This window comes from Balaenoptera physalus (assembly GCF_965194825.1).
Source record: "Balaenoptera physalus genome assembly, chromosome: 17".
In the NCBI taxonomy this organism is placed as follows: Eukaryota; Metazoa; Chordata; class Mammalia; order Artiodactyla; family Balaenopteridae; genus Balaenoptera; species Balaenoptera physalus.
In genome coordinates, this window is record NC_138895.1 from 76,624,502 (window position 1) to 76,651,792 (window position 27,291).

A 27,291-nucleotide genomic window follows, 5' to 3' on the forward strand; every position below is an offset into this window, starting at 1 on the left:
GGGTCCCCACTCCAGGTACGAGTTCTGAGTGTCCCTCTACTTCTTCTTCCAACTCAAGGGTCCTATCCACCCAGCCTTCTATCCACACACTTAAAAATCTAAGCTCTGGACCACAGTGTCTAAAATCTGGCAAGTATTTTGGGCACTTTGCTGATGGTGTCGGTGAGCGCGTTTCCTGCCTGAGCACAACTAGTGGCAAGTCATGGGCACCTCCAGTCTCCTAAGGTGAAAGCTTAGATTATTGAGATTAGGAACCAAGATGGCGGAGTAGAAGGACGTGCTCTCACTCCCTCTTGTGAGAACACCAGAATCACAACTAGCTGCTGGACAATCATCGACAGGAAGACACTGGAACTCACCAAAAAAGATACCCCACATCCAAAGACAAAGGAGAAGCCACAATGAGACGGTAGGACGGGCGCAATCCCAGTAAAATCAAATCCCATAACTGCTGGGTGAGTGACTCACAGACTGGAGAACACTTATACCACAGAAGTCCACCCACTGGAGTGAAGGTTCTGAGCCCCACGTCAGGCTTCCCAACCTGGGGGTCCGGCAACGGGAGGAGGAATTCCTAGAGAATCAGACTTTGAAGGCGAGTGGGATTTGATTGCAGGACTTCGACAGGACTGGGGGAAACAGAGACTCCACTCTTGGAGGGCACACACAAAGTAGTGTGTGCATCGGGACCCAGGGGAAGGAGCAGTGACCCCAGGGGAGACTGAACCAGACCTACCTGCTAGTGTTGGAGGGTCTCCTGCAGAGGTGGGGGGGCGGGGGGGGGGAGTTGTGGCTCACCGTGAGGACAAGGACACTGGCAGCAGAAGTTCTGGGAAGTGCTCCTTGGCTTGAGCCCTCCCAGAGTCTGCCATTAACCCCACCAAACAGCCCAGGTAGGCTCCATCGTTGGGTTGCCTCAGGCCAAACAACTAACAGGGAGGGAACCCAGCCCCACCCATCAGCTGTCAAGCGGATTAAAGTTTTACTGAGCTCTGCCCACCAGAGTAACAGTCAGCTCTACCCACCACCAGTCCCTCCCATCAGTAAACATGCACAAGCCTCTCAGATAGCCTCATCCACCAGAGGGCAGACAGCAGAAGCAAGAAGAACTACAGTCCTACAGCCTGTAGAACGAAAACCACATTCACAGAAAGATAGACAAGATGAAAAGGCAGAGGGCTATGTACCAGATGAAGGAACAAGATAAAACCCCAGAAAAACAACTAAATGAAGTGGAGATAGGCAACCTTCCAGAAAAAGAATTCAGAATAATGATAGTGAAGATGATCCAGGACCTTGGAAAAAGAATGGAGGCAAAGATCCGAGAAGATGCAAGAAATGTTTAACAAAGACCTAGAAGAATTAAAGAACAAACAAACAGAGATGAACAATACAATAACTGAAATGAAAAATACACTAGAAGGAATCAATAGCAGAATAACTGAGGCAGAAGAACGGATAAGTGACCTGGAAGACAGAATGGTGGAATTCACTGCTGCGGAACAGAATAAAGAAAAAAGAATGAAAAGAAATGAAGACAGCATAAGAGACCTCTGGGACAACATTAAATGCAACAGCATTCGCATTATAGGGGTCCCAGAAGGAGAAGAGAGAGAGAAAGGACCCAAGAAAATATTTGAAGAGATTATAGTTGAAAACTTCCCTAACATGGGAAAGGAAATAGCCACCCAAGTCCAGGAAGTGCAGCGAGTCCCATACAGGATAAACTCAAGGAGAAACACGCTGAGACACATAGCAATCAAACTGGCAAAAATTAAAGACAAAGAAAAATTATTGAAAGCAGCAAGGGAAAAACGACAAATAACATACAAGGGAACTCCCATAAGGTAAACAGCTGATTTCTCAGCAGAAACTCTACAAGCCAGAAGGGAGTGGCATGATATACTTAAAGTGATGAAAGGGAAGAATCTACAACCAAGATTACTCTACCTGGCAAGGATCTCATTCAGATTCGATGGAGAAATCAAAAGCTTTACAGACAAGCAAAAGCTAAGAGAATTCAGCACCACCAAACCAGCTCTTCAACAAATGCTAAAAGAACTTCTCTAAGTGGGAAACACAAGAGACCAAAAGGACCTACAAAAACAAACCCAAAACAATTAAGAAAATGGTCATAGGAACATACATATCGATAATTACCTTAAACGTGAATGGATTAAATGCTCCAACCAAAAGACACTGGCTTGCTGAATGGATACAAAAACAAGACCCATCTATATGCTGTCTACAAGAGACCCACTTCAGACCTAGGGACACATACAGACTGAAAGTGAGGGAATGGAAAAAGATATTCCATGCAAATGGAAATCAAAAGAAAGCTGGAGTAGCAATACTCATATCAGATAAAATAGACTTTAAAATAAAGAATGTTACAAGAGACAAGGAAGGACACTACGTAATGATCAAGGGATCAATCCAAGAAGAAGATATAACAATTATAAATATATATGCACCCAACACAGGAGCACCTCAATACATAAGGCAACTGCTAACAGCTATAAAAGAGGAAATTGACAGTAACACAATAATAGTGGGGGACTTTAACACCTCACTTACACCAATGGACAGATCATCCAAAATGAAAATAAATAAGGAAACAGAAGCTTTAAATGACACAACAGACCAGATAGATTTAATTGATATTTATAGGACATTCTATCCAAAAACAGCAGATTACACTTTCTTCTCAAGTGCGCACGGAACATTCTCCAGGATAGATCACACCTTGGGTCACAAATCAAGCCACAGTAAATTTAAGAAAATTGAAATCATATCAAGCATCTTTTCTGACCACAATGCTATGAGATTAGAAATCAATTACAGGGAAAAAAACGTAAAAAACACAAACACATGGAGGCTAAACAATACGTTATTAAATAACCAAGTGATCACTGAAGAAATCAAAGAGGAAATCAAAAAATACCTAAAGACAAATGACAATGAAAACACGATGATCCAAAACCTATGGGATGCAGCAAAAGCAGTTCTAAGACGGAAGTTTATAGCTATACAAGCCTACCTCAAGAAACAAGAAAAATCTCAAATAAACAATCTAACCTTATACTTAAAGGAACTAGAGAAAGAAGAACAAACAAAACCCGAAGTTAGAAGAAGGAAAGAAATCATAAAGATCAGAGCAGAAATAAACGAAATAGAAACAAAGAAAACAATAGCAAAGATCAATAAAACTAAAAGCTGGTTCTTTGAGAAGATAAACAGAATTGATAAACCATTAGCCAGACTCATCAAGAAAAAGAGGGAGAGGACTCAAATCAATAAAATTAGAAATGAAAAAGGAGACGTTACAACAGACACCGCAGAAATACAAAGCATACTAAGAGACTACTACAAGCAACTCTATGCCAATAAAATGGACAACCTGGAAGAAATGGACAAATTCTTAGAAAGGTATAACCTTCCAAGACTGAACCAGGAAGAAATAGAAAATATGAACAGACAAATCACAAGTAATGAAATTGAAACTGTGATTAAAAATCTTCCAACATACAAAAGTCCAGGACCAGATGGCTTCACAGGTGAATTCTATCAAACATTTAGAGAAGAGCTAACACCCATCCTTCTCAAACTCTTCCAAAAATTGCAGAGGAAGGAACACTCCCAAACTCATTCTATGAGGCTACCATCACCCTGATACCAAAACCACACAAAGATACTACAAAAAAAGAAAATTACAGGCCAATATCACTGATGAACAGAGATGCAAAAATTCTCAACAAAATACTAGCAAACAGAATCCAACAACACATTAAAAGGATCATACACCATGATCAAGTGGGATTTATCCCAGGGATGCAAGGATTCTTCAATATATGTAAATCAATCAATGTGATAAACCATATTAACAAATTGAAGAATAAAAACCATATGATCATCTCAATAGATGCAGAAAAAGCTTTTGACAAAATTCAACACCCATTTATGATAAAAACTCTCCAGAAAGTGGGCATAGAGGGAACCTACCTCAACATAATAAAGGCCATATACGACAAACCCACAGCAAACATCATTCTCAATGGTGAAAAACTGAAAGCATTTCCTCTAATATCAGGAACAAGACAAGGATATCCACTCTCACCACTATTATTCCACATAGTTTTGGAAGTCCTAGCCACGGCAATCAGAGAAGGAAAAGAAATAAAAGGAATACAAACTGGAAAAGAAGAAGTAAAACTGTCACTGTTTGCAGATGACATGATACTATACATAGAGAATCCTAAAGATGCCACCAGAAAACTACGAGAGCTAATCAAGGAATCTGGTAAAGTTGCAGGATACAAAATTAATGAACAGAAATTTCTTGCATTGCTATACACTAATGATGAAAAATCTGAAAGAGAAATTAAGGAACCACTCCCATTAACCATTGCAACAAAAAGAATAAAATACCTAGGAATAAACCTACCTAGGGAGACAAAAGACCTGTATGCAGAAAACTATAAGACACTGATGAAAGAAATTAAAGATGATACCAACAGATGGAGAGCTATACCATGTTCTTGGATTGGAAGAATCAATATTGTGAAAATGACTATACTACCCAAAGCAATCTACAGATTCAGTGCAATCCCTATCAAATTACCAATGGCATTTTTTACGGAACTAGAACAAATCATCTTAAAATTTATATGGAGACACAAAAGACCCTGAATAGCCAAAGCAGTCTTGAGGGAAAAAAACAGAGCTGGAGGAATCAGACTCCCTGATTTCAGACTATACTACAAAGCTACAGTAATCAAGACAATATGGTACTGGCACAAAAACAGAAACAAAGATCAATGGAACAAGATAGAAAGCCCAGAGATAAACCCACGCACCTATGGTCAACTAATCTATGACAAAGGAGGCAAGGATATACAATGGAGAAAAGACAGTCTCTTCAATAAGTGGTGCTGGGAAAACTGGACAGCTACATGTAAAAGAAAGAAATTAGAACACTCCCTAACACCATACACAAAAATAAACTCAAAATGGATTAGAGACCTAAATGTAAGACTGGACACTATCAAACTGTTAGAGGAAAACATAGGAAGAACACTCTTTGACATAAATCACAGCAAGATCTTTTTTGATCCACCTCCTAGAGTAATGGAAATAAAAACAAAAATAAACAAATGGGACCTAATGAAACTTCAAAGCTTTTGCACAGCAAAGGAAACCAGAAACAAGATGAAAAGACAGCCCTCAGAATGGGAGAAAATATTTGCAAACGAATCAACGGACAAAGGATTAATCTCCAAAATATATAAACAGCTCATGCAGCGCAATATTAAAGAAACAAAGAACCTAATCCAAAATGGGCAGAAGACCTAAATAGACATTTCTCCAAAGAAGACATATAGATGGCCAAGAAGCACATGAAAAGCTGCTCAACATCACTAATTATTAGAGAAATGCAAATCAAAAGTACAATGAGGTATCACCTCACACCAGTTAGAATGGGCATCATCAGAAAATCTACAAACAACAAATGCTGGAGAGGGTGTGGAGAAAAGGGAACCCTCTTGCACTGCTGATGGGAATATAAATTGATACAGCCACTATGGAGAACAGTATGGAGGTTCCTTAAAAAACTAAAAATAGAATTACCATATGATCCAGCAATCCCACTATTGGGCATATACCCAGAGAAAACCATAATTCAAAAAGACACATGCACCCCAATGCTCATTGCAGTACTATTTACAATAGTCAGGTCATGGAAGCAACCTAAATGTCCATCGACAGACGAATGGATAAAGAAGAAGTGGTACATATATACAATGGAATATTACACAGCCATAAAAAGGAACGAAATTGGGTCATTTGTAGAGACGTGGATGGATCTAGAGACTGTTATAGAGAGTGAAGTAAGTCAAAAAGAGAAAAACAAATATTGTATATTAATGTATATATGTGGAACCTAGAAAAATGGTACAGATGAACCGGTTTGCAGGGCAGAAACAGAGATACAGATGTAGAGAACAAACGTATGGACACCAAGGGGGGAAAGTGGTGGGGGGTGGCGGTGTGATGAATTGGGCGATTGGGATTGACATGGATACACTGATGTGTATAAAACTGATGACTAATAAGGACCTGCTGTATAAAAAAATAAATAAAATAGAATTCAAAAATTCAAAAAAAAAAAAAATCTGGCAAGGTGTCGTCTATTTCAGAAGCCCAAGTAGTGAAAAGATCATGGGCTTTGGAGGCCTCTAGATGTGGCTGACACTGGCCAAAATGACCATAGTTCCGGAGCCCCATTTGGCTCATCCGTGAGAGGAGCCTGGTGGTACCGACCACCCAGCCTGTCTCCAAGGATGCACCATGGGCCACTGTGTCAGAATCAACAGGGGCGCCTGTGTGAGGTGCTTTAGCTACTCTAACGCCATTGAAATTCCTAAAGGTGGATGCAGGATCTGGTGTTTACAGTCCCCCACTGATTTTAACGCACCTTAACATTTGAGAACCTCTGACTTATTTCATAGGATGCCTGTGAGAATTAAATGAAATGTGAACTTGGATCCCAGGAACCTATTGGACATCGAATAAGTATTCATTACCCTCTCCCTTTTCATAGGTGCTGGCCAGGGACTTCCCTGGCAGTCCAGTGGTTTGGACTCTGCGCTTCCACTTCAGGGGGCACAGGTTCGATCCCTGGTCGGGGAACTAAGACCCCACAAGCTGTGTGGCGTGGCCAAAAGAAAATTAAAAAAAAACAATAAAAAAAATAACTTAGGTGCTGGCCATAGGAAGAGGTTTTAATTTTATTTTCCTGAAGGCTTTCGTTTAATCTCCCACCTCTGAGAACACAGAACAACATCTCTGGGTCCCCAGCTGCTTCCTCCCCGTGCCCTTTACCCCTGTCCAGAGTGGTCTCGGGGTGCAGGCCATGCGCAGGTGCTGGGGCCTCCAGGACCGCCAGGGTGGCCCACTGCACTGGCTGCTCACTTCCTCAGCCACTAATCCTGCTCCAACATTGGCCCGACCTCCCCTTTCAGCCACTCCACACTGTCTAGCTGGAAACGCTGGGTGACACCCTGGGGTCATCTGGGGAGCTTTAAAAAATACTGATGCCTGGGTTGCAACCCTGGGGATTCTGATTGAATCAGCCCGGGTATGGTCTGGGCATTGGGATATTTTAAGCTCTAATGATTCTAACTTGCAGCCCAGATTGGGAACCACTGCCCTGAAGGACGTCCTCCCGGAAACCGTGAAGGCCACAGGCACAAATACAGACCCACGGGAGGGATGGTCAGTCACGCTCTGAGCATTCAGATGAGTGGCCACTTGCCTGAAGAACGGCAAAGAGACGACTGATTCATAGAACCTCCATGTCGCCACGAGATCAATCCTGTTGGGGTTGGTAGCATAGTACCTCCAGGCGGCCTGCGGAGGAGAAAAGAGGGGCAGGAATGACCTGGCGTCACCCGAGACTTTCACATGGAATCCCACAACATTAAAACAGAAAGCCCTTGACACCTAAGAGTAAAACGTGCAGTGAGGTCATATCCAGGGAAGCCGGATTCTTGGCTTTCTGTAGCTCCTATGGGAAGAAAACCTTCCTTGACCCCATCATCTCGGAGCTATAATTGACGGTGTGGGGTGTGCAGAGGTGAACTACAGTGGACGGGGGACGCGGGTGCTGGGTAGAAGATCCCTGAAAGGAGCAGGGATTACTCTCGTTGCAAGATTCCTTGAGATTTCTCAAACAGGTAGGAAGACAAACAGTCTTCTGTGCCACTTCTGTGCATTTCCCGGTGCAAGAGACGGCCCGGGAGATGAGTTTTTGATTCTAATATACTAGGTCTTCTGTATACCATGATGGTTTGGGGTTTGCGAAGATAGAGCAGGCTCTTAGAGATCAGCACTGGCCTAGAAACTACAGTATGGAGGGTAACATCATGTACCATCCTGTATCTGACCCACAGAGACACCCGCTCCAACTGGACACGAGTTCACGAGTGGGTGGTCACGCAGACACTCAGTCCCAGGCAGCTAGAGCCAGAACGCTCTCTCTTTTCCTATTCTCTGCGCTCCCAGTGGCCCATAAAACCACAAAGCAGGAACTTTCTCTGAAGTGAAAGAGGGAACCCTCTGCCTCTCCCACCATCGCTCACTATGGTCCCCAGCCCCCAGCCCACGGTTCGGGGAGAGAGAAGGATGGAGAGCTGGCAGGAGACCAACACCCACTGCCGCCTGGCTGCCTATAGACACACACACAGAGACAGACACACACACAGAGACAGACACACACACAGAGACAGACAGACACACAGACACACAAGCAGAGGCAGCTACCCGGGATCTGAGTCCCATTCCAGTTCATCCCCAGGCAGACAGACCTGGATGAGCTCAGCAGCGGGCTTCCTCCTTTTCTCAAAGTGCTTCTGACGGTGCTGTTCCTGCACCTTGAGCGCCAGCCCGGACCCCAGGATGCCCTGAAGGGAGAGGTCAGGCCCTGAAGTCAGCCCCACCCAGACTCTCCCGGAGCCCCCGCCCCCCCCCCCCCCCCACCCCGCAACACCACGACTCCCAGGAGCAGGACGACGCTGAGCCAAGGGGAGGAGGAAAGATCCCTTCTTTCCCTTCCAGGGAGTAGGAGCTGGGTTAAGTGGAGCCTTGAAGCCAGGGCTTCCTGACTCTGCCACTTCCCAGCCGTGAGACCCTGGGCCAGCCTCCTCTCTGCTGCATCTCACTTTCTTCCACACGGAAGTAGGATAAAGGTACCTACCTCATAATTCTGTTAGGAAAAAAAGTGAGATAATGTAATGGGAACTGCCTAGTAAGGAGTAGGATGCAGAATAGATTCCCAGTTACTATTAAGGGAATTTAAAAAATATTTTAGTTGCTTCAATTGTCACTTGAGGCTTTTACTCTGGCTGGAATCTCTCTGAATTGTGATCTGTTTTGATACCCAGGTCGGACTCTCATGTGAATTACACAGGTAGGAACACACCCTTTTCAGGTCAAGAGAGAATTCAGAGACCAAGTCGCACCCTCACTGGCCCTCACCTGTTATAGATAAGGAAACTGAGAATCAGAAAGGCCATATGCCGAAGGTCAAACAGCTTAGAAAAAAAATAGACCAGGTAGGGCTGCAGTGGACAAAGAACATTAGTGACCAAAGGATGGGAGGTGAAGGGCAGGGAAGATGGTTTGTTATACAAGAAGGTTCTCTTCAAGCTTTGTGATTAAGAGCCAGGCTTGGAATGAGCAGACCTGGGTCCCTGGCTCCACAACCCAAAAGCCCTGTGACTGTGGAAACTTCACTAACCCAATTAAGCCTCGGTCTTCTCATCTGGAAAATGGAGATAAATGTAGCGCCAAACTCCTAATGTTGTCACAAAGATTAAGTGAGATGGTGTAGGTAAAGCATTTGGCATGAATCTAGTACACAGTATGTTCAACAAGTGCTATCTATTATTATTGCTGTTATTACACTGATGGGCACTGGGCTTTCGGGAAGTTATTCTATCAGGGGTCAAAACTTATTCTTGAGGGAAATGCATTTTTTATATAAACCAGTAGATGACAGGGCAAGGGAAGGGAACTCACATATACAAAGGACCCGCTATGTGCAAGGAATACGTGGGTGAAAGACATAATCTCAGCTCCCCAGGAGCTCACAGTCTTCTGGGCAGGCAGATTTGGAAATGTGCAATACCAGCAAGGGGTCTGAAATGCCTTTACAGAGCTATGCCCAGAGGAGGGAAGGACTAACTCAGCCTAAAGAAGGCAGCATTGAAACTGGGTCTTGAGGATAAATAACAAGGTCCTACTGTACAGCTCGGGGAACTACAGTCAATATCCTGTGATAAACCATAAGGAAAAGAATATTAAAAAAAAGAATGTCTCTCTGTGTATAATTATGAGTCACTTTGCTGTACAGCAGAGATGGGCACAGCATTGCAAATCAACTATACTTCAATTAAAAAAAATTAAAAAAAAAAAAGAAACTGGGTCTTGAAAGGGGAGTAGTTGTTTGGGGGGATCACTCCTGGCGAAGGGATCAGCACAGCCTATGGCAGAGAGACGGGAAACCATGCTACGGGGATGGTTATTGAGTTGATAGAGCTGGAATTCAAGATACGAGACGATGGAAGATGAGGCTGGAAAGCAGAGCTGGGGCCACGCGGTGAGGGATCCTGCCTGTCACGCTAGGGAGAACACCCGAGATACTCACCGCTGGAAGGGCAAAAAAGGAGACGCCAATTAAGGAAAAGGTGGCTGCAATCAGACGGCCCTCCCACGTTTTGGGCGTCTTGTCTCCATAGCCAATGGTGGCCAGTGTGATCTGAAGAGAGAAGAGTTCAGACACGTGGCTTCCCAGGGAGAGGAAATTAACTGATGTATCAGCTGAGCTTCACCTATAAGCCTTTGTACTGAGCGGGGTGCTGTTCCCGTTTAGAATCAGATTCCCACTGGAGGGCTTCCCTGGTGGCGCAGTGGTTGAGAATCTGCCTGCTAATGCTGGGGACACGGGTTCGAGCCCTGGTCTGGGAAGATCCCACATGCCGCGGAGCAACTAGGCCCGTGAGCCACAGCTGCTGAGCCTGTGCGTCTGGAGCCTGTGCTCCACAACAAGAGAGGCCGCGATAGTGAGAGGCCCGCGCACCGCGATGAAGAGTGGCTCCCACTTGCCGCAACTAGAGGAAGCCCTCGCACAGAAACGAAGACCCAACGCAGCCAAAAAAATAAATAAATAATAATTAAAAGTGCTAATAATTAAAAAAAAAAAAAAGGATTCCCACGGGAGAGAAGGTGTTAAGTACCAGCAAATTTATATGGGAGCCTTGAGACCACACCTGTTTCTAAGTTAAGGATTTCCTCCCTATAGTCAATCAGTCAACAAATATTTCAATAATTGCAAACATGTGTATGTGACACACATTCATGTGTATATTTGCCTATGTGTGATTTTGTGTATAGCCATGATTCTAAATATATGTGCTCTTGTGGGTGTAGTCATATGTATTGTGTGTATATGTGTGCATGGCTAAGGTCTGTGCCCGTGTCTGTCCTGGTATGAGTTGAATATTCCTGTGCGCGTTTACATGTGTAGGTTATCAGTGCACATGTACTTTATGAACATGGAAGGCAGGCTTTCGGAGCAGTTAAGAGTTTGGCTTCTAGAACCCAAATGCCTGAGTTCAAATCCCAAGTCAACCACTAACTGGCTCAGAGATCGTCCTGGAATTAGTTACTCAACTTCATGCCTCAGTTTCCCCATTTTTAAAAGCGGGCTGATAATAAGAGTTATTTCAGCTTAAAATAGATTTATAAATGTAAAGTGCTTAGAGCAATGCTTTAGTACCACATGTCCTGTGGGTGTGGGGCTGTGTGTCTCTAGGTGTGTTTGAGGGTCTGGGTACACACACCTACATCTGCCACTGTGTCTGTTTACACAGCATGGCCTGGCTGATGACAGCCTACGACGAATGAGGTGAGGTCCCTGAGTGACCGTAGGACCAGACTGTTTAGAGCTCTGACTTCCTATAAACACTGTGGAAAAGCCCCTTCCAAGGGCCTACCCTGCAGGGGGCGTCTCCCAGGGGCAGGTTCAGAAATGGAGGAGGCCTCCTCTCCCCTGTGGCTGCAGAATGCAGTTGCGTGACCGAGCACATCCCTGCCACGCCCTCCATCTCTCTCTGTCCCTAACAGCCAATCCCCACCGGGCAGCCTTCAAGGTGGGGACTCACCAGACCCCACCAAAGGGCATCCGCGTAGGTCTCAAACTCCTCTTTCATCTCTTGTCCTTGGGCATCCACCTCCGGCACATCTTTCTCAACCAGGTAGACGAGAAATGAAGAAAGGATGAGCGTCAGGAACCCGATGTACCAGGCGGTGATGAGCTCCTGGGAGAGCAAGCAGAGACAGGGGAGGGGTCACTGAGTGGAGGCTGGGTGGAGGTTGGAAGCAGACACACTGGAGCTGGAGTCCAGGTGTACCAGCTCTGTGACACGGGCAAGTTACTTACTTTCTCTGGTCCTCATCTCCCATCACTGTAAAATAGGATCAGTAATATGGTCATTATTTTCATCATTAACAGAACAAGCGTATAGCTCTAGGAGGAGAGGAAGATTTCTGTGATCTCTACATCACAGCTCAAGGGCCTTCCCCTGGAGGCAAGAAGGCAGGAGGGACTGGCCACTGCCTCTGAGACAAGGCTTGGGACTCAGGAGACCCCATCCTATGCAGGACTGGGCAGAGCAAGGACAAAGCTCAGTTCTTCTGGGACAGTGACGGACAGCAAGGAGAAGCTATCCTGGCAGAGCGGACGGAGCTGTGGACAGGGCCCCAGCCCCGCCACTAACTGACTGTGTGACTCTGGGCAAATGACCCCTCCTCCCCAGCCTCAGTTTCTTCATTTTTAAAATGAAGGGACTGGACCAGAGAGTTCCAAAAAGTGCCACAGATACTTCAAATGCAGATAGGTGTTTTTTTATGTGAAGTGGTCACCTATTGATTTAAACCAAATTACACATTAGCATAGATTACACTAAAACCTATTATTTCATGGATATTACTGCATGACAGACTAAGACATATATGTAAACAGGAGAAAGCTGATTTAAAGGAAAACGTTGAGGAATAGTAAGGATGGTGCAGAGATACGGCAAAGATGGGCAAAGCATTGAGGTTTCAAACATCCTGACCATGACAATCCCTGAGGTGCTTTCTATGTCTTTCATTCTATTCCAGTTCCAAGGGTTACTGTGGTTACTGTGGTAGGTTGGGCAGAAGAAAGTCAAAGTCATGGGCGAACACAGTCTGGAGATTAGTACCGTCATTCCTGCTGAGTCATCACAGAGAATGAAGCTGTTCGTATCGATAAGAGTTCATCTATTTGACCATCTGCGGCCAGTCAGCTGGCTTTCTGGGTGAATCGCATCTCGCTGACAGGGCTGCTTTCTGCCTGCTTCTGTGCCTTTGTTCACCTTGGTCCTCTGTCCTCCCTGTCCCTCCCCATGGGACCAACCAGAGAGCACTGAGTCATCTTCAGACTCACGTCATCTCCATTATGAGAGCTTTCCGGATGTTTGCTCCCCCCAACTAGAGCTAGGGTTCATTTCTAGCTTTCTTTCAATGCCTTCACTATTTTCTAAACAAACTTTAAACCTCTAACACTTTCTTACGCTCATTTGCTTAGAGGCCTGACCTTCCCCACAGCGTCACGTGCACAGTGCACTCGTGTGAGTTTACAGCAGAGAGAGGTTAGCTGAGATACTGCAGGACACCCAGCCAGCCCTTCCCCCCCATGAGTGTCTGCCCCGCCGGGGGTTCGAGAAGGAGAAGATGAATTGGATCGTCCTTCCCCAGTGGCTGTATGAGCAGGACCCTCTTGCTCTGTGAAGTGTGGTTCTAGCGTGCCTCAGCTTTTTCATACCCTCTGGCCCCCAAGGGCAAGTCAGAAGTTTCATCTGGTGCTTAAGCAGAGAAACAGCTGTCCATGCGCACACAGAAGCACTGGCTGTGTGGGATTAAGAGCTGGTATAAAGGTCGTCACTGAGGAGTGAAATGTGTCCCCACTCTGCCTTGCAGTCGTCTCAAAGGCTATGCAAGGTAATTCTGCCTGGAGGCAATCTTCGCCAGCAGTTCTGTGGCAGAACCTGTGGCTGCTCGCCGACATCCACGGGCTCCTGCCCACGCCTGAGCCCCGCTGCAGTCAGGTGCGGGCTGAGGGCCCGGGGTCCAGCCAATGTGGGGGGGTGAGGGGAGCTACTCCCTGCCTTAAATCCATTCTAGAGGATGCTCTGGGCCCCCCTTCCCTTGCCTTGGTGACTCAAGGCTCATTTCCAAGACAGATGAGGACCACCCAGCCCACATCAGACACTGTGTGAGTGAGAAGACACCCACAGCTTTTGTGCTAAGTCACAGAGACTCCAGGGCCTATTTGTTCTGGAAGCAGAGCCCGGCCGAGCCTAACTTTAGTAAGAGCGTTAACTTTAAAGTGTAACCCTGTGTAACCCTGTATGGGCCCGTCACTCTTCATCTCTGAGTTTCCAGGGGAGTCAAGCATGGAACTTGGCCCAGAGAACACGTTTTCTGAATGAATGAATGAATGAATGAAGAAATGAATTGGTAAGTGCCTGTTCACCAGGCTCAGAGAAGGAACTGGTCGAAGCTCTTGCAGTTAGTGAATGCTGGACTCAAATCCAGGTAAGTGCTTACCTCCTGAACACACTGCCTGCCCCGGAATTGAAGGCCAGCCCTATAACCGCTCTGTAGCTTCGGCACAGTGAAAGGCTAAAGGCTCGTCTAGTGGGACTGTTGTGGGGAAGGATGGGATACAGAGCTTGCCAAGCAGTTGTTTTGTCTGCCTTCGGTCTCCTACCACATACATGATTTCGTCTTGAAGTTCTGCCCGCCTGGCATCAGTTGTGGGGTCTGGCGGTGGCATGGACCATCTTTTCCCAGGAATGACATAGCAAACATCCAACTGTCATCTATTCTAATCTGAGGGAACACAGGGCAAAGACCGTAACCCGACATTTTTAGCCCTGATTTCCACTGGAGCTGTGAATCAGCTCAGCTCCATGGAGACAAGTCCTCTGATAAAAGATAAAATAGAAGGTCGGGTGAAGAAAGAACTCTGAAAAGAAAGCCCTGAGCTCCCCGAGCCTGTGGCCAGAAGTGGCACAGATGGGGAATAAAACATGTATGGCAAGAAACTGCATCCTCCAGTGAGAGACTCCGGGTGTTTTAAATTTGTATTTCATTTTCTTTATATATTTACTTGCACGTTTGTGAAGAAGAGCATGTCTGAAGTAATCCATGCTACCATTAACGAGCACTGATTATTCACCAGGCACTCACATGTACCTTTTCTTATGTGAGCCGCTGGAAGGATTCACATTTTAACCACTGGGGAAGCTCGTATAAAGACAGAGCAATGTTCTTAAAGTCTTACGGCTGGAAGGGGGCAGAGCTGAAATGTGCACTGAGCTGCTGTCTGACTCCTAAGCTCCAGTTCATTCTACGATGACATGCCGGCACATCCGGGTGTGTCCCTGAGCTGGAAGAACCCAGGAGTTAGCTGTGTGGAGGCATTCTGGGGTTGCCCAAGTGGGGATGGCACGCTGCTATTAACATATATAAGGAAAACTCTGAGCTCCCCAATGGCGACTTGCCCCAGGATCACTGCCTTGGGTGCAGTTCCCCAGAAGCAGAGCCTGACACAGAGGCTTAGGTGCATGTGATGATGGAGGGTGGGTCTGGGAGAGAGGGAGTGAAAGAAACCAGATAGGGCAGGAGAAAGAGCTCAGCAAGGATGTGGTCTCTGCTGGAGCCTCCTTCAGCCTGATCCCACGGGGAGCTCTGGAGTGTGAACCGCACCACAGGGCTGGTCCCAACACAAGAAAGGTACTTGTGTCAGCTAGTCACTGGCTGTGTGCTTCCCTGATGTGGGGGAAGGAAGGTGAGAACAATATAAGCTCCTGGGCAAGGCAGCGTTCCTGTATGTCTCCAGAGAAGGGAACAGCTGGGAATATTAGCGGCTAACTCTCATAGCAGCTGAGGGCTGAGCACATCCTCCCGGTAAAGGTAGCCTGGTCAGGGCACCAACCGCGTCCATTGTACCCACCAAGCCTGGCACAAGAAGATGCTCTTGTAGTGACAAAGGTAGCTTTGGCTTTATCCCCTGAAGAACACCCATCCCAGGGGTCCTTCACTCCGATTTCTCCTGAACTGGCCTCGGAGTGGTTTTTCCTGCCACTCAGAGGTTTTTCCTTCATTTCTCCAGGGTCCAGCTGAGGCAGGGATGTTAACACAAAGTGCTACCGAAGGTCTGGGCTCACAATAGGAAAGAAACACAGGGAGCACGGCAGAGACAGCTCCAGACACGCGGGACTCTGCCTGCCTGGGTTTCCACACCTGCTGCAGCACGTGGGACTGTGGGAGAGATCCGGCCAAGTCCCACTCATCCCAGCTTCTCATCTCCCTTGGAGAGGCAAGAGCCACCACGACCAGCAGCAAATCACTGAACACAGGCTCTGAAGCCAGCCTGCCTGGGTCTGTGATGGTGGGCAGCTCACTTCCTCTTTCCAGATCTGCTTCTTTAGCACTGAAATGGGGTAAGAACAGTGCCTGACCCCTGGGGCGAGCTCATCTGTACCAAACACTAAGTTCTAGGCACTGTGCTTCTGGCTACATAATAACAATAGCCACTGAACCACATCAATGAACTGGGTGTATTCTAAGTGCTTTTCACCCTGTGGTGAACGCATTATCATTTCCATTTTATAAATGGCAGGAGAGGAGACCCAGAGGGGTTACAGGAAATCTCCAAAGTCACATCAATAGAGTCTGGATTCAAACCAGTCTGCCTGACTCCAGAACCCTTCCCTCCCACCCCATGCTGGTTTGCATTAGCTCATTTCATCCTCTCAACAATACAGAGGTACAGGCATTATCAACCCTGCTTTAGGAATGAGGAAAAACTGAGGTCAAAGAGGGTTGAGTGGGCTTCCCTGGTGGCGCAGTGGTTGAGAATCTGCCTGCCAATGCAGGGCACACGGGTTCGAGCCCTGGTCTGGGAAGATCCCACATGCCGCGGAGCAACTAGGCCCATGAGCCACAACTACTGAGCCTGCGCGTCTGGAGCCTGTGCTCCGCAACAAGAGGGGCCGCGACAGTGAGAGGCCCGCGCACCGCGATGAAGAGTGGCCCCCGCTTGCCGCAACTAGAGAAAGCCCTCGCACAGAAACGAAGACCCAACAAAGCCATAAATACATACATACATACATAAATAAATAAGTAAGTAAGTAAGTAAGTAAGTAAGAGGGTTGAGTGACTTGGCCAGAGTTGTTCGCATTTGGTGGGGCTGAGACCTGAGCCCAGGTCTACCTGCGTCTGCGGGCTGCAGCGCACCTGTGTGTGCCTCTCCTTCCTGCTCCTCCTCCCCTTCCCCATCATCGTCATCATCATCAGTGGTGGCAGGACAACCACCCTCTGGGGACGCTGTCAGGGAGGAGAAGCCACGGACGGGCCTAGGCGGGCAGGAAGCCAGCGCGGTCTGGCCCCTGCGCAGCGACACTCACCTTGCTGTGGGCGCAGATGGCCGAGCCCAGGAGCTTCCAGGTGCCGCCCCTCCGATCCACGCGAAGCATCCGCAGTATCTGCAGGAAGCGCAGGCTCCGCAGGGACGTGGCCAGGACATTGCCCTGGTTTCCCACGGCAACCACCGGCACAGAAGCAATCAGCACGAAGATGTCTGGAGAGAGGACAGAGGGTGGCAGGGGAGAGGGGAATGGAGGTCAGGCCAAGGCACGGGAGCCGTCACAGGCAGTGTCGGCGGCAGACGAACACGCGCTAAACGCTGCTGTGTTAAATCGTGATGTGGACCGCGCAGGATTCACGTTCTCCTGTGACAGGGGAGGAAGCAGGAGCTCTGAGTGTGAATGCCCTCCTAGGGCCATGCGGCCGGATGTGGCCGACTGGGGATTGGATGCAGGAGGCCTGCTGGACTCCGACGCTCACTGTAAATCCCAGGGAAGTGATGCTCTAAGGCCCTCCAGGGGTGGCACTCGGGGGTCCCTCTCCGGCCGAGACGGGATCTGGGTTGCCCAGGTGGTGGAGGTGAAGCCTGAAGCTCAGACGCTGCTTTACTGTGGGTCTCCCCTGCAAACAGCCCCTGAGACAGGGACGCGGCTGTGGGTGATTTAATGAGAAATGATCTCAGGAAGCAGAAGTGAGGGGAGAGGGGGGCGGGGAAAAGGCCAGTGCAAGGGGTGCTGTCAAGGCCGCTGCTGGAGCCTCTGAGCTGTAGGCAGAACACCTCCCACCATTGTCCCTCTGAAAGATGGGAGCTGGGCCATCTGTCCACCAGATCCTGTTCCCTGCTGGCCGAGGGGGTCGTAACGTCCCCACACTCGCGAGCTGCACTGCCTGTGACCTCCCTCAGCTTCAGAGAAGGCCCTGGGGTAGACTGTGGGAAAACATGGGGCCCACCCCAGCAGTGGGATGTTTCTAGGTCAGGAGGTGACCTAGAAACATCTACCAGAGCTGTGACTGGAAGCAGAGGCCGAGGGGATGGGGCACTTCTGAAAGGGCCAAGCTGGCTCCTGAAGTTAAATGGCTGAGGATGGAAGAAAGAGGGCCCTGGTCTCTTTCTTATTCCCTTCAGCTAAGCAAGTAAAAAGGATCCCATGATCAAGTAAATCTGAAAAAAATTCAATTAAACAGGTTTTGCTACTGCAGGACTTCTCAGAGCCTTTAATATGCTAATATGCCCTGTGGCTCTCAATTTTACCAATGAAGTCCAGCCTTTCTCAAAAGATTTTGACCTGTATGAACTGTTTTTGCTTTTTTGTTTTGTTTTTTTTTGTTTTTTTGGCAAGAGCATCAGGATTCCAAGGAACACATTGTAGGAATGTTTATCCACTGGGCAAAGTCCAAACTTCTGAAAATCCTCTGTGATCCGGCCCTTGGGAACCTTCTAGAAGCATGTGTGGTTTGCTGAGCCCACAGTGTTCTCTCACACCTCTACACCTTTGTTTGTGCTGCCACCCAGCTTGGATTAGGCTCCTTGATCTACACCAGGTACGTCTGCCAAAAAAGCTGGCACCCCTTCCACCATGTCAAAGTATCTTCCAGGTGTGCCTACCCTTTGGGAAAAAGTAGGGCTCAGACACCTGGATACCAATATGTCTATATCCTTGGCCAGGCTTCTCAGTCTATCTGTGCAAAGATACCCATTGATCACGTTTGTAAAAGAGAAAACAAAACCTAGGTGCAGGGTAATGTGACTTAAGTCTATGACACTCAGGACAGCAAATTCTGGCCCAGAGGGACCCATTCACACCCAAAATGGCAGGGTCTGACGCTGCTTCGAGTAAGGAGGCCATGATATGTGTGGACGTGATAACCAGCCTCTTGTCAGACACAAAGAGAAAAGCAACATTTCCCACAAGGGCCACGTTACGGGAGTAGTTGAGAGGAGTAGAACAGAAAATGCAGCAAAATCAGGAAAGAAGCCAGCAAGGATGGTGGAAGCTGAGGCCCAGCCTTGTCTCTCCAGGAAGGGCGGCAGGGGGACGTGATCTGGAGCTCCAGTACAATCTTGGAATAGCGGAGACAGTTCCACGGGGAACGCCCCTGTTCCGGAGGGGCCCGGGCTCCATATGCTATGACATCCTCTAACTTGGCAGGAACCTCTGAATTTGGGCACCGTCGATCACAAAGTCATCTCCCCCACCCCCTGCCAACACACACACACACACACACACACACACACACACACACACACACACACTGGATAGGTCACCCCAAAGAAGAAAAAGAAGTCAGCTTAAGACTTGAAAGAAAGACAAGGAAAGAGGAAGGGGAAGGAAAGTTGGGGGTTGCCATGGACTGAATGTTTGGGTCCTTTCAAATACATATGTTGAGTCCTAACCCCCTGTGTAATGGCATTGGGAGGTGGGGCCTTTGGGAGGTGATTACATCATGAGGGTGGATCCCCCATGCATGGCATTAGTGCCCTTATGAAAGAGACCCCAGCGTGCTCCCTCGCCCCTTCCATCATGTGAGGACACAGCAAGAAGACAGCTGTCTAGGAACTAGGAAGTGGACCCTCACCAGAACCTGGCCATGCTGGCACCCCCATCTCAGAGGTCCAGCCTCCAGAACTGTGAGAGATAAATTTCTGTTGTTTATAAGCTACCCTGTCTGTGGTACACTGTTATAGCAGCTGGAAAGGACTAAGACACGGGTAGATAGACACGGAAAGAGGACAAAGGAAGAGAGAAAAAAAATGTGAAAAAAAATCAGTAACTACGAAGTCCTCCAAAATTGCACGTGTGCACGCGTGCGTACACACACCCATCCTACTTGCATTCAAAATTCTGAGCAATAAACAAAACCCTCAGATTTCCAACCTCAGCAGCAAATGGGAAGAAGGAAGAGAGGCTTCAGCCGACAGTGAGGGTGGTACCTGTCCTTTGTGTGAGGCAACCTGCAAACGTGGCAACACGGCCCCAGGAGGCACGGAGAGAACTCAGCACCTAGGACAAAGGAGGGGTCCAGCTCTTCCTCCCTGGCTGGGTCATTCGTACCCACAGGGCTGTGTCCAGTCCCGGCAGGTCACTTTTTAAAAGGGGAGTGAGGAATAAGCAGCAGCTCAGAGGAGAGGGTCTATGATGCTGAGAAGATGGGTTATAAGATGGAGTTGAAGCCGCTAAGCACATTCCTCCCGATGAAAGGAGACTGCTGGAGTCGAGAGGAGGAATAGGATGGCTGAACTCGAATATCTGAAGAGAGTCAGAGGAGTTAAGATGGAATGAATACCCTCGAGAGGTGGTGAGCGCCCCGTGACTGGAGGTATGCAAGTAGAGTCTGGGGGACCACTTAAAGGCTGCTGCAAAGGGGGCTGGAGCATCAGACAGGAGGGCATCTTCAACCAAACGCTTTTGAAGGTCCCTTCCAGCCCTGACATTCTATGATCCTCGAACTTTAACCATCCCTAGGAAGTCGAAGCTCCAAGACTCCTAACCATCACTGCAGGTAGATTTCGTCCTGCCACTGTATGATTTTAGTAGGATCTTCAGATGGGAACATGGTGGGGTGCACCAATAGGTGTGTGTGAGAGCTTCCACCTTCTTTGCTATCAAAATGCCTACACCTGGATGGAGGGGTCAAAGCAAGGTGGGTCAGGACACAGCATTAAGGTGGCGAGGGGGGTCACAGGTGCTAGATTCTTCCAGACTGGGTGTTAGGATGGAAGAATTACCTCTGCGGTCCTACAGAGGTCATTCTCAACCAGCAATGGTGTCCCGTCTCCCATCCCCACCGTGGCCGGTCTGGAATTGCAGGGGCAATTTTGGCTGTCACAGTGACTGGGGCTGCTCCACATCCTGCCATGAGCTGGCTCCTTCATGACCCAAATGCCAAGAGTGTCCCCCACCCGCCTTAAGAATTCCTGCCCTGTGGACTCATTATAAAGAGAAGCCACGGGGGCAGGAATTCCACCTGCTGGAGGATTGAAGGGAGGGTCGGAGGCGGGGACAGGCCCGCAAGGCGCTGCATGGTCTCCCAGAAGAACAGCATCTGCTTAAAATTGCCTCAGAGAAATAATGCACCAAAAGAAGGGGATGAGGCACCCCGGGCTCGGGGTCAGGGCTTACCCAACATGCACAAGGGCTTCCTGGCAAACTTCAGTCGTCCCCGCCAGCCTTTGTATCTGCAGCAACACCCAGCAGCCCAGATCCTCAAAGCAAACTCGGCTCCGAAGATGAAAATAGCAAATGTTTCCTGCGTTGAAGAACATGTGGAGAGACACATTAACCGGGACCCAGCTGTCCAGAACTAGTGATTTCTGTCCGGAAGTTCTGAAGAGCTGGATTCCTGTTGTTGCTAGTTTGGTGGTAGAGGGGGCAGGACAGGCTGATCACCTCCATTCAGTTTGGGGCAGTTCCTGTCTTCACTCTGATGTGCTAACTGTCTCTAACATTAACCCTTTTTTTCTATGTTTTTCTTCTAATGGATCATTAAAAAAAATCCCTTTAATGTACTGAAAAGCCCCCAAGAAGTTCAGTTGGGTTGAAAGGAGAGGAATCAGTGATATTGCCCAGCCGGTGTCTGGTCCCTGGTATTGTTAATCGTGGCCAATGGTCACTGAGCACAGCTCCTGGGCCAGGCACCACCAGAAGTAGTTTATAATATGCCCTCATCTTGTATTTTGAAAAACCGAGGCCAGGCAAGGAGTGGCTGAACAAATGTCTCAAGGCCAAAAGTGGCAACGAAGGCATCCCAGGCAGGCGATCAGGCTCTGAGCCCGCGCCCGTCTCCGGGACATCGGGTTTGCATCTTCCCGTCAGGACCATGCTATGGCGTCTCCGGGACAGCGGGTTTGCATCTCCCCTCCTGAGCCTCCTTTGTGGATCAGATGGAGACACCTTTGCCTCCACTGACCTCCCTGGGGCCCTTGGGGAGTTGCAGCAATCCTCGAAACTTAGTTCCTGGAACTGGATGGCTTCCCAGGAGTCATCTGCTCAGGTCTTAGCTTCAGACCTGCCCTGTAGACTGTCAACACCCGCCCTTGGAAGGAACCTGCTGATTCTGGCACCACGGACACGTGGTTAGCTCAGTGGGAGGCAAAGGTTCTGCTATTTCGTAAACCCTGATTGGGGGCTGGCATCCCTTCCCTGTGCAGAGGGTGGGGCCTCCCCCTAGAGAGGTGGGCTGATCCTAACCCAGGAAGGCGTGGTCATTCAAGGGCCAGCTGGCCTGTGCTGTCCGGGGCTGCAGAAGGATCCAGCCCTTCCTGGGAGCCTCCTCCTGGCCGGGTGTGGAGGCCTCACCCAGCCTATCAGCATGTGCTCCTCACCGTACGTTGCCACATATTTTAGGTGAGGATGGGAGGAGACTGAGTCGGGGCGTTAGGTAACTTGCCCGAGAATTCTAACTGCACGCTCTCTGCCGCACCGCGGGATAGAGACTGGAGAGTAAAAACAGGCAGAGGCCCAGAAGGGAGGACCTGGAGTGCTCAGGCAGAAATGGGATTTGTTGCTTGGCCTTGAAGGAAGAGATCCTCAGGGTTTAGGGAGGAAAAGCAGAGGAAGGGTTGGGACGAAACATGCCTTTGTGTTACTGTCAGAGAGTTGGGAAGCTGTATTTGATCATTTAACCAGTGGGTATTGGTGTTTGCTTTGACCTTGTTTGTGCTCCCTTACCTCTAATCTGGAATAACACATGCCAGCCATTCCCTGCTCCAACTGTGCCCCCAGCAGACCTCATAACTGATCCACCAATGCTTTCTCCTGGGCCTGGACTTGGCCAGAGACTCCAGGAAACCAAAACCGGCTGGGCAGAATTGCACCCAAGGGCCTCCTTGTCTTCATCGTTGGCGGTCCCACCAGAGCATCTACCCCCGCAGCACAGCACCACGGTGCACGCGCCATCTCACCAGCAGCAGAAGCCAGTCTCCCGAAACAGTCTCGTACTCCCTGAAGGTGGTCAGGACGGCCAGAATCAAGCACCCAAGGACAATCAGGAACCTAGAGGGGAAGGAAGAAGGAAACTAAGGAAGCGTCTAGTCTTGGACTGCACCGAGGCAAGACTGGGAAGGTGTCAGACGGGATGAAGCTACAGCATCCGTTAGACACAGGTGTGTGCTTTATCCGTTATCCCACGTAACCTCATAACACACCTGAAAGGCAGGTAGGAATTATTGCTCCAGTTAAAGAAAACAGGGCTGAGAGAGGTGAAGCAATGTGCATAACTTTTACTTTACCAGCTAGTTAGTGGCAACAGTGAGAATTTGAATTAGATCACTGGGTCCCAGCCCTGGAGGGCTACAGATGCCTTGAAAAACCAAAGTTACCGCAAGCTTTGCTAACTCAACGGGAATATGAATATGTTAATAATGTGTCCTGCACATATAGGTCTATGTTTTTCAAATATATGAAAACATTCTTAGAATAAAGACAAATTCATCCAACGATTGATAAATTCGGTGATGGCGTCTGTCACCATATCTGCATATTATTTTTTTTTTTACAGTCAATAGTTACTCAAGGAAACAACCTCTTTCAATTGGGGGCCTTCAGAATCGTTTTTGAAATTACCAAGTGTGCTTCATGCTAGAAAGAAGAGAAGCCACCGTGATGCACAATGCTGCTCATTGAAAAGTCACTGAGAGCTCATCTGGTTCATGCCCCTGCCTCAGGCAGAAGCTAGCTGCAAACAATCCTTTGAGATTATTATATTTATAAACTCCCTGTGTGTGAAGGGGCTGATGGTGGTGGTGGAGGGACAGTGTGTGTGTGTGCACGCTTCACTGTTTCAGCAAAGAAAAAGGGTTCTCCCTCGCTCTTGGTGGAGAGTCTTTGGTTCAATGGTCAGCACCAGGTTCCCTGGGTGTCTAAGAGGGAAATTACAAGAGAGGGTCCATGCAGGAGGCTTGCTCACATACTCCAAGCTCTCCTGCTCTATGTAATCTGGCTCTGTGCCCTGCTAGGTTCCAATCCATGCTTTTTTGGTTTGTGTAAGTGGGTACCCACTTGTACATTCATTCATTCACTCATTCATCCATCCATCCATCCAATATCTATATGGCAGGCACTGGGGGACACAGAGCTGAAATTCAATGATGAATAAGCTGGATCCGTCCTCCTGAGCTCAGAGTTCAGACAAACAGGAAGCGATCTCATGGTGTGATGGTAAGGACCATGATGTAAGGAGGTTTGGAAATGTCTGCTCCTGGCCCTGGATTGGACCAGAGTCCTGGCTCCTCCAGCCCTTGGTGATCCTTCCTGATCACATTTTCTGATCAACAGCACTGCTGATCTGCAGACCTGAATCCATGTTTCCAACCCTGCCTATGAACCCGAACAAGATTTTCAACTCCCTCCTGTGTTTGGCCATTTTACTTTAAATTCATGAGTCCTGACCCATAGCTGGAATCTGCCTACTCTTCATCCCAAATCTTCTCAGGTGGTGATGACGATGATGACGGTGACAGTGACAACTGTAACAACGTCAACACCCACCACCACTCTTTCGTGAGCAGTTACTACATCCATCAGCTCATTTAACCTCACAACCGCCTCCCAAGGTAGATATGATCATTCCCATTTTAGCAATGAAGAAATTCATCAGAAGGAATCATTACCATCAGGATAACTGTGTGGTCGGTAAAAAGACCATACAGGTTGGAGTCCAAAGATATGGACTAGAAAGAGGTTCCGGTATGTGATCTTGAGAAGCTCACTGATTCTGGGAACCCCAATGATCACATCCATAGAACGAGGATAACGAACCTGCCTAGAGATCACAGTTATTGCGAGGACCACAGGAGATAACGGATGGAGAGTCATTCGGTCCATTGTTTAAGATCAAGCAAATGATGCCTGGTGCTCGCCCAGACACACACGCATCACTGGCCGGACAGGCTCTGGGAAACGTGCTCTCAGACGATTCTGCAAGTCCACGCTCTTGTTCTCTCAAGACTTGACTTTATTCATTCAAAGCCTCTGGAGATAAGAACTGGATTAGAATCCTCTTCCTCCTCTCATGCTGTGTCATCTTAGGCAAGTTACACAACCTCTCTGCATCCTGATTTTCTCATATGTAAAATGAGTCCAATAAAAGTGCTAGTGTTCTCAATTTTTTAATGATATAATCCATGTCATGGGCTTAGAAGAATGCCTGACAGATACTTATTAGCCTTCATTAAGTGTAAGCTATTATTTTATTGTGATTTAATATCAATGCCTCTTCTGTCCTAGGCAGAGAGATGACTTTAAGGGTACAAACATGAATAAAACCGCGCCGTCATTTCTCCTAGTCCAGTGGGGGAAACAGAGGACAAATAATCACACGAGAGTGTGGTTGAGGTTATGATCTGAGTGTCCACCACATGCTTTGGGAGTACAATACTGGAAGCATCCCAGAGGCTGTGGCCAAAGGGTTGGAAAGGTATCTGAGGCTTAGCTAGGGTTGACCATATGTTCCATTTTATCCAGGACATTGCCCATTTTATGTGTTGACCTGGAGTATGGACCCTTAGGCACTGTGAACAACACGTGCATGTGCAGAGAGTTCAGAAGTTCATGGACACAAAACCCCATTCAATCTTCTCCTTTAGCAGGGGTGTGAGCCTTTTATGATCTGGCTTTGCCCTCCTCACAGCCTCGTCTCTTCTTGCTCTCCCACTCCCAGGCTGGCCACACTGAATCACAGCGTTTCCTCAGATTCTCTTATCCTATCAGTGTCTGTCTCGATGCTCCTCTTCCCCGCCCACTCCCCACACATGCCCCTTCGTCTTCCTGCTGACACCTGGACAGTGCCGGTCATGGCCTTGCCTCCAGAGCCTCCCAGCCGCTGCCTGTCGGTTTCCGCACGTGATCCCTCCCTTAGGATCACAGAACACCCCAAGGCATTTCTAGTCCAGTACTGATCCTAACCCATTATCATTTTGTAATCGTTTGCGTGCACTGCGTCATAAATAAAGCACACTATCTTCACACCCAACTTGAGAATTCATCCTAGGGCAGGAACTGCCTTTGCCTAGTGAAACATTTTACTGATCCAGTGGAGGTGGAAGTTGCAACCCTAAAGGCACAAGACTGCTAAACCTCTCAGTAAGAAAAAGGAGCCAGAAATTGGAGATGGGGGCTGGTCTTGAGGGCCGGGAATGACAAAGAGGAGAGGATATGGCCACATGCTGAAGGGCTGTTAGGAACAAGACTGGCTAAAATTACAAGTTCGTGGTCCTGCAAAGCCAATCATCAACCGTGGCCTTATGGAGTGGTTTTGTCTTTACCGGGCATTGAACATGGAGCTAGAGCCTGTGGCCTGGGTAGGGATATGTGTGGGGAGAAGGGAAAGCTTGATGTCCCACAGCTAAACTAATTCAGGAGGAACAAGAGTCCTTAGCCAGATTCTGGGACTCGACCCACACTCTTGTACTTGAAATGTATGTGAATCTGGGGAAGAGTCTACGAGGTGTGTGCATGGTGGCCATGCCATAAAGTGACCCCAAACGAGCCATGCCCTTGTATAATCCTCATACTTGAGTGCAGGCTGAACCTTCGACTTGGTTCTAACAAGAGATTATATGGCAGAGGTGATGGGATGTCATTCCCTTGATTAGGTTTCATTATGTGGCAAAGGCAATGGGACAGATTCGTCTGTGATTATGGTACTTTAGATAAGACTCCATCTTAGCTGAATGGAGCAAGAATCTCCTGCTGGCCTTGAAGTGAGCTGCCGTGTTGGGAAGGGTCTGTGAGGGTCACAAGGCCAGAAAATGTGGTGGCTTCTAGGACCTGAAAGCAGCCCTGCATGAAACCTGACAACCAGCATGAAAGTGGGACTTCAGTCCTACAACCACAAGGACCAACAGTCAGGTGAGTTTGGAGGACTCCCAAGCTCCAGAAAGGAGTACAGCCCAGCCCACTCCTTGACTGCTGCTTTGTGAGACCCCAAGAGGAGGGCCCAGTTAAGACATGCCCAGGCTCCTAACCCATGGAAACTGTGAGACGATTCACATGTGTTGCTATAAGCCACTAAGTTAGTGGCAATTTGTTACGCAGCAACAGAAAGCTAAGAGTGTGGATGGGAATGTACCAAATGCATCCAGTTTTTATAGAGCCCCACCTCACCCCCCCATTCTTCAGATGGTGTCTGGGCTGCACTTGTGTGTTCGGTCTATGAGGCTCCACTTCTTGAGGGTGGACTATCTTGTTCCTCTCTGTATCCCAGTGACTATGCCAAAGCCTGGCACTTAAGAAGAACCCATATGTGTTTAGAGAATGGATAAAAACAATT

The 27,291-nt window shown here is 48.1% G+C and overlaps 1 protein-coding gene across 1 annotated transcript in view; it reads right to left on the reverse strand.

Annotated features, from left to right (window-relative positions):
* Window positions 1–27,291, reverse strand: part of KCNQ3 (potassium voltage-gated channel subfamily Q member 3) — a 308,256-nt gene that overhangs the window by 43,182 nt on the left and 237,783 nt on the right. The window contains 7 exon segments of the mRNA XM_082434076.1: window positions 7,316–7,410; window positions 8,367–8,462; window positions 10,208–10,318; window positions 11,724–11,879; window positions 17,064–17,236; window positions 21,144–21,270; window positions 22,925–23,015. Coding sequence (XP_082290202.1) covers window positions 7,316–7,410; window positions 8,367–8,462; window positions 10,208–10,318; window positions 11,724–11,879; window positions 17,064–17,236; window positions 21,144–21,270; window positions 22,925–23,015 — 849 coding nt within the window.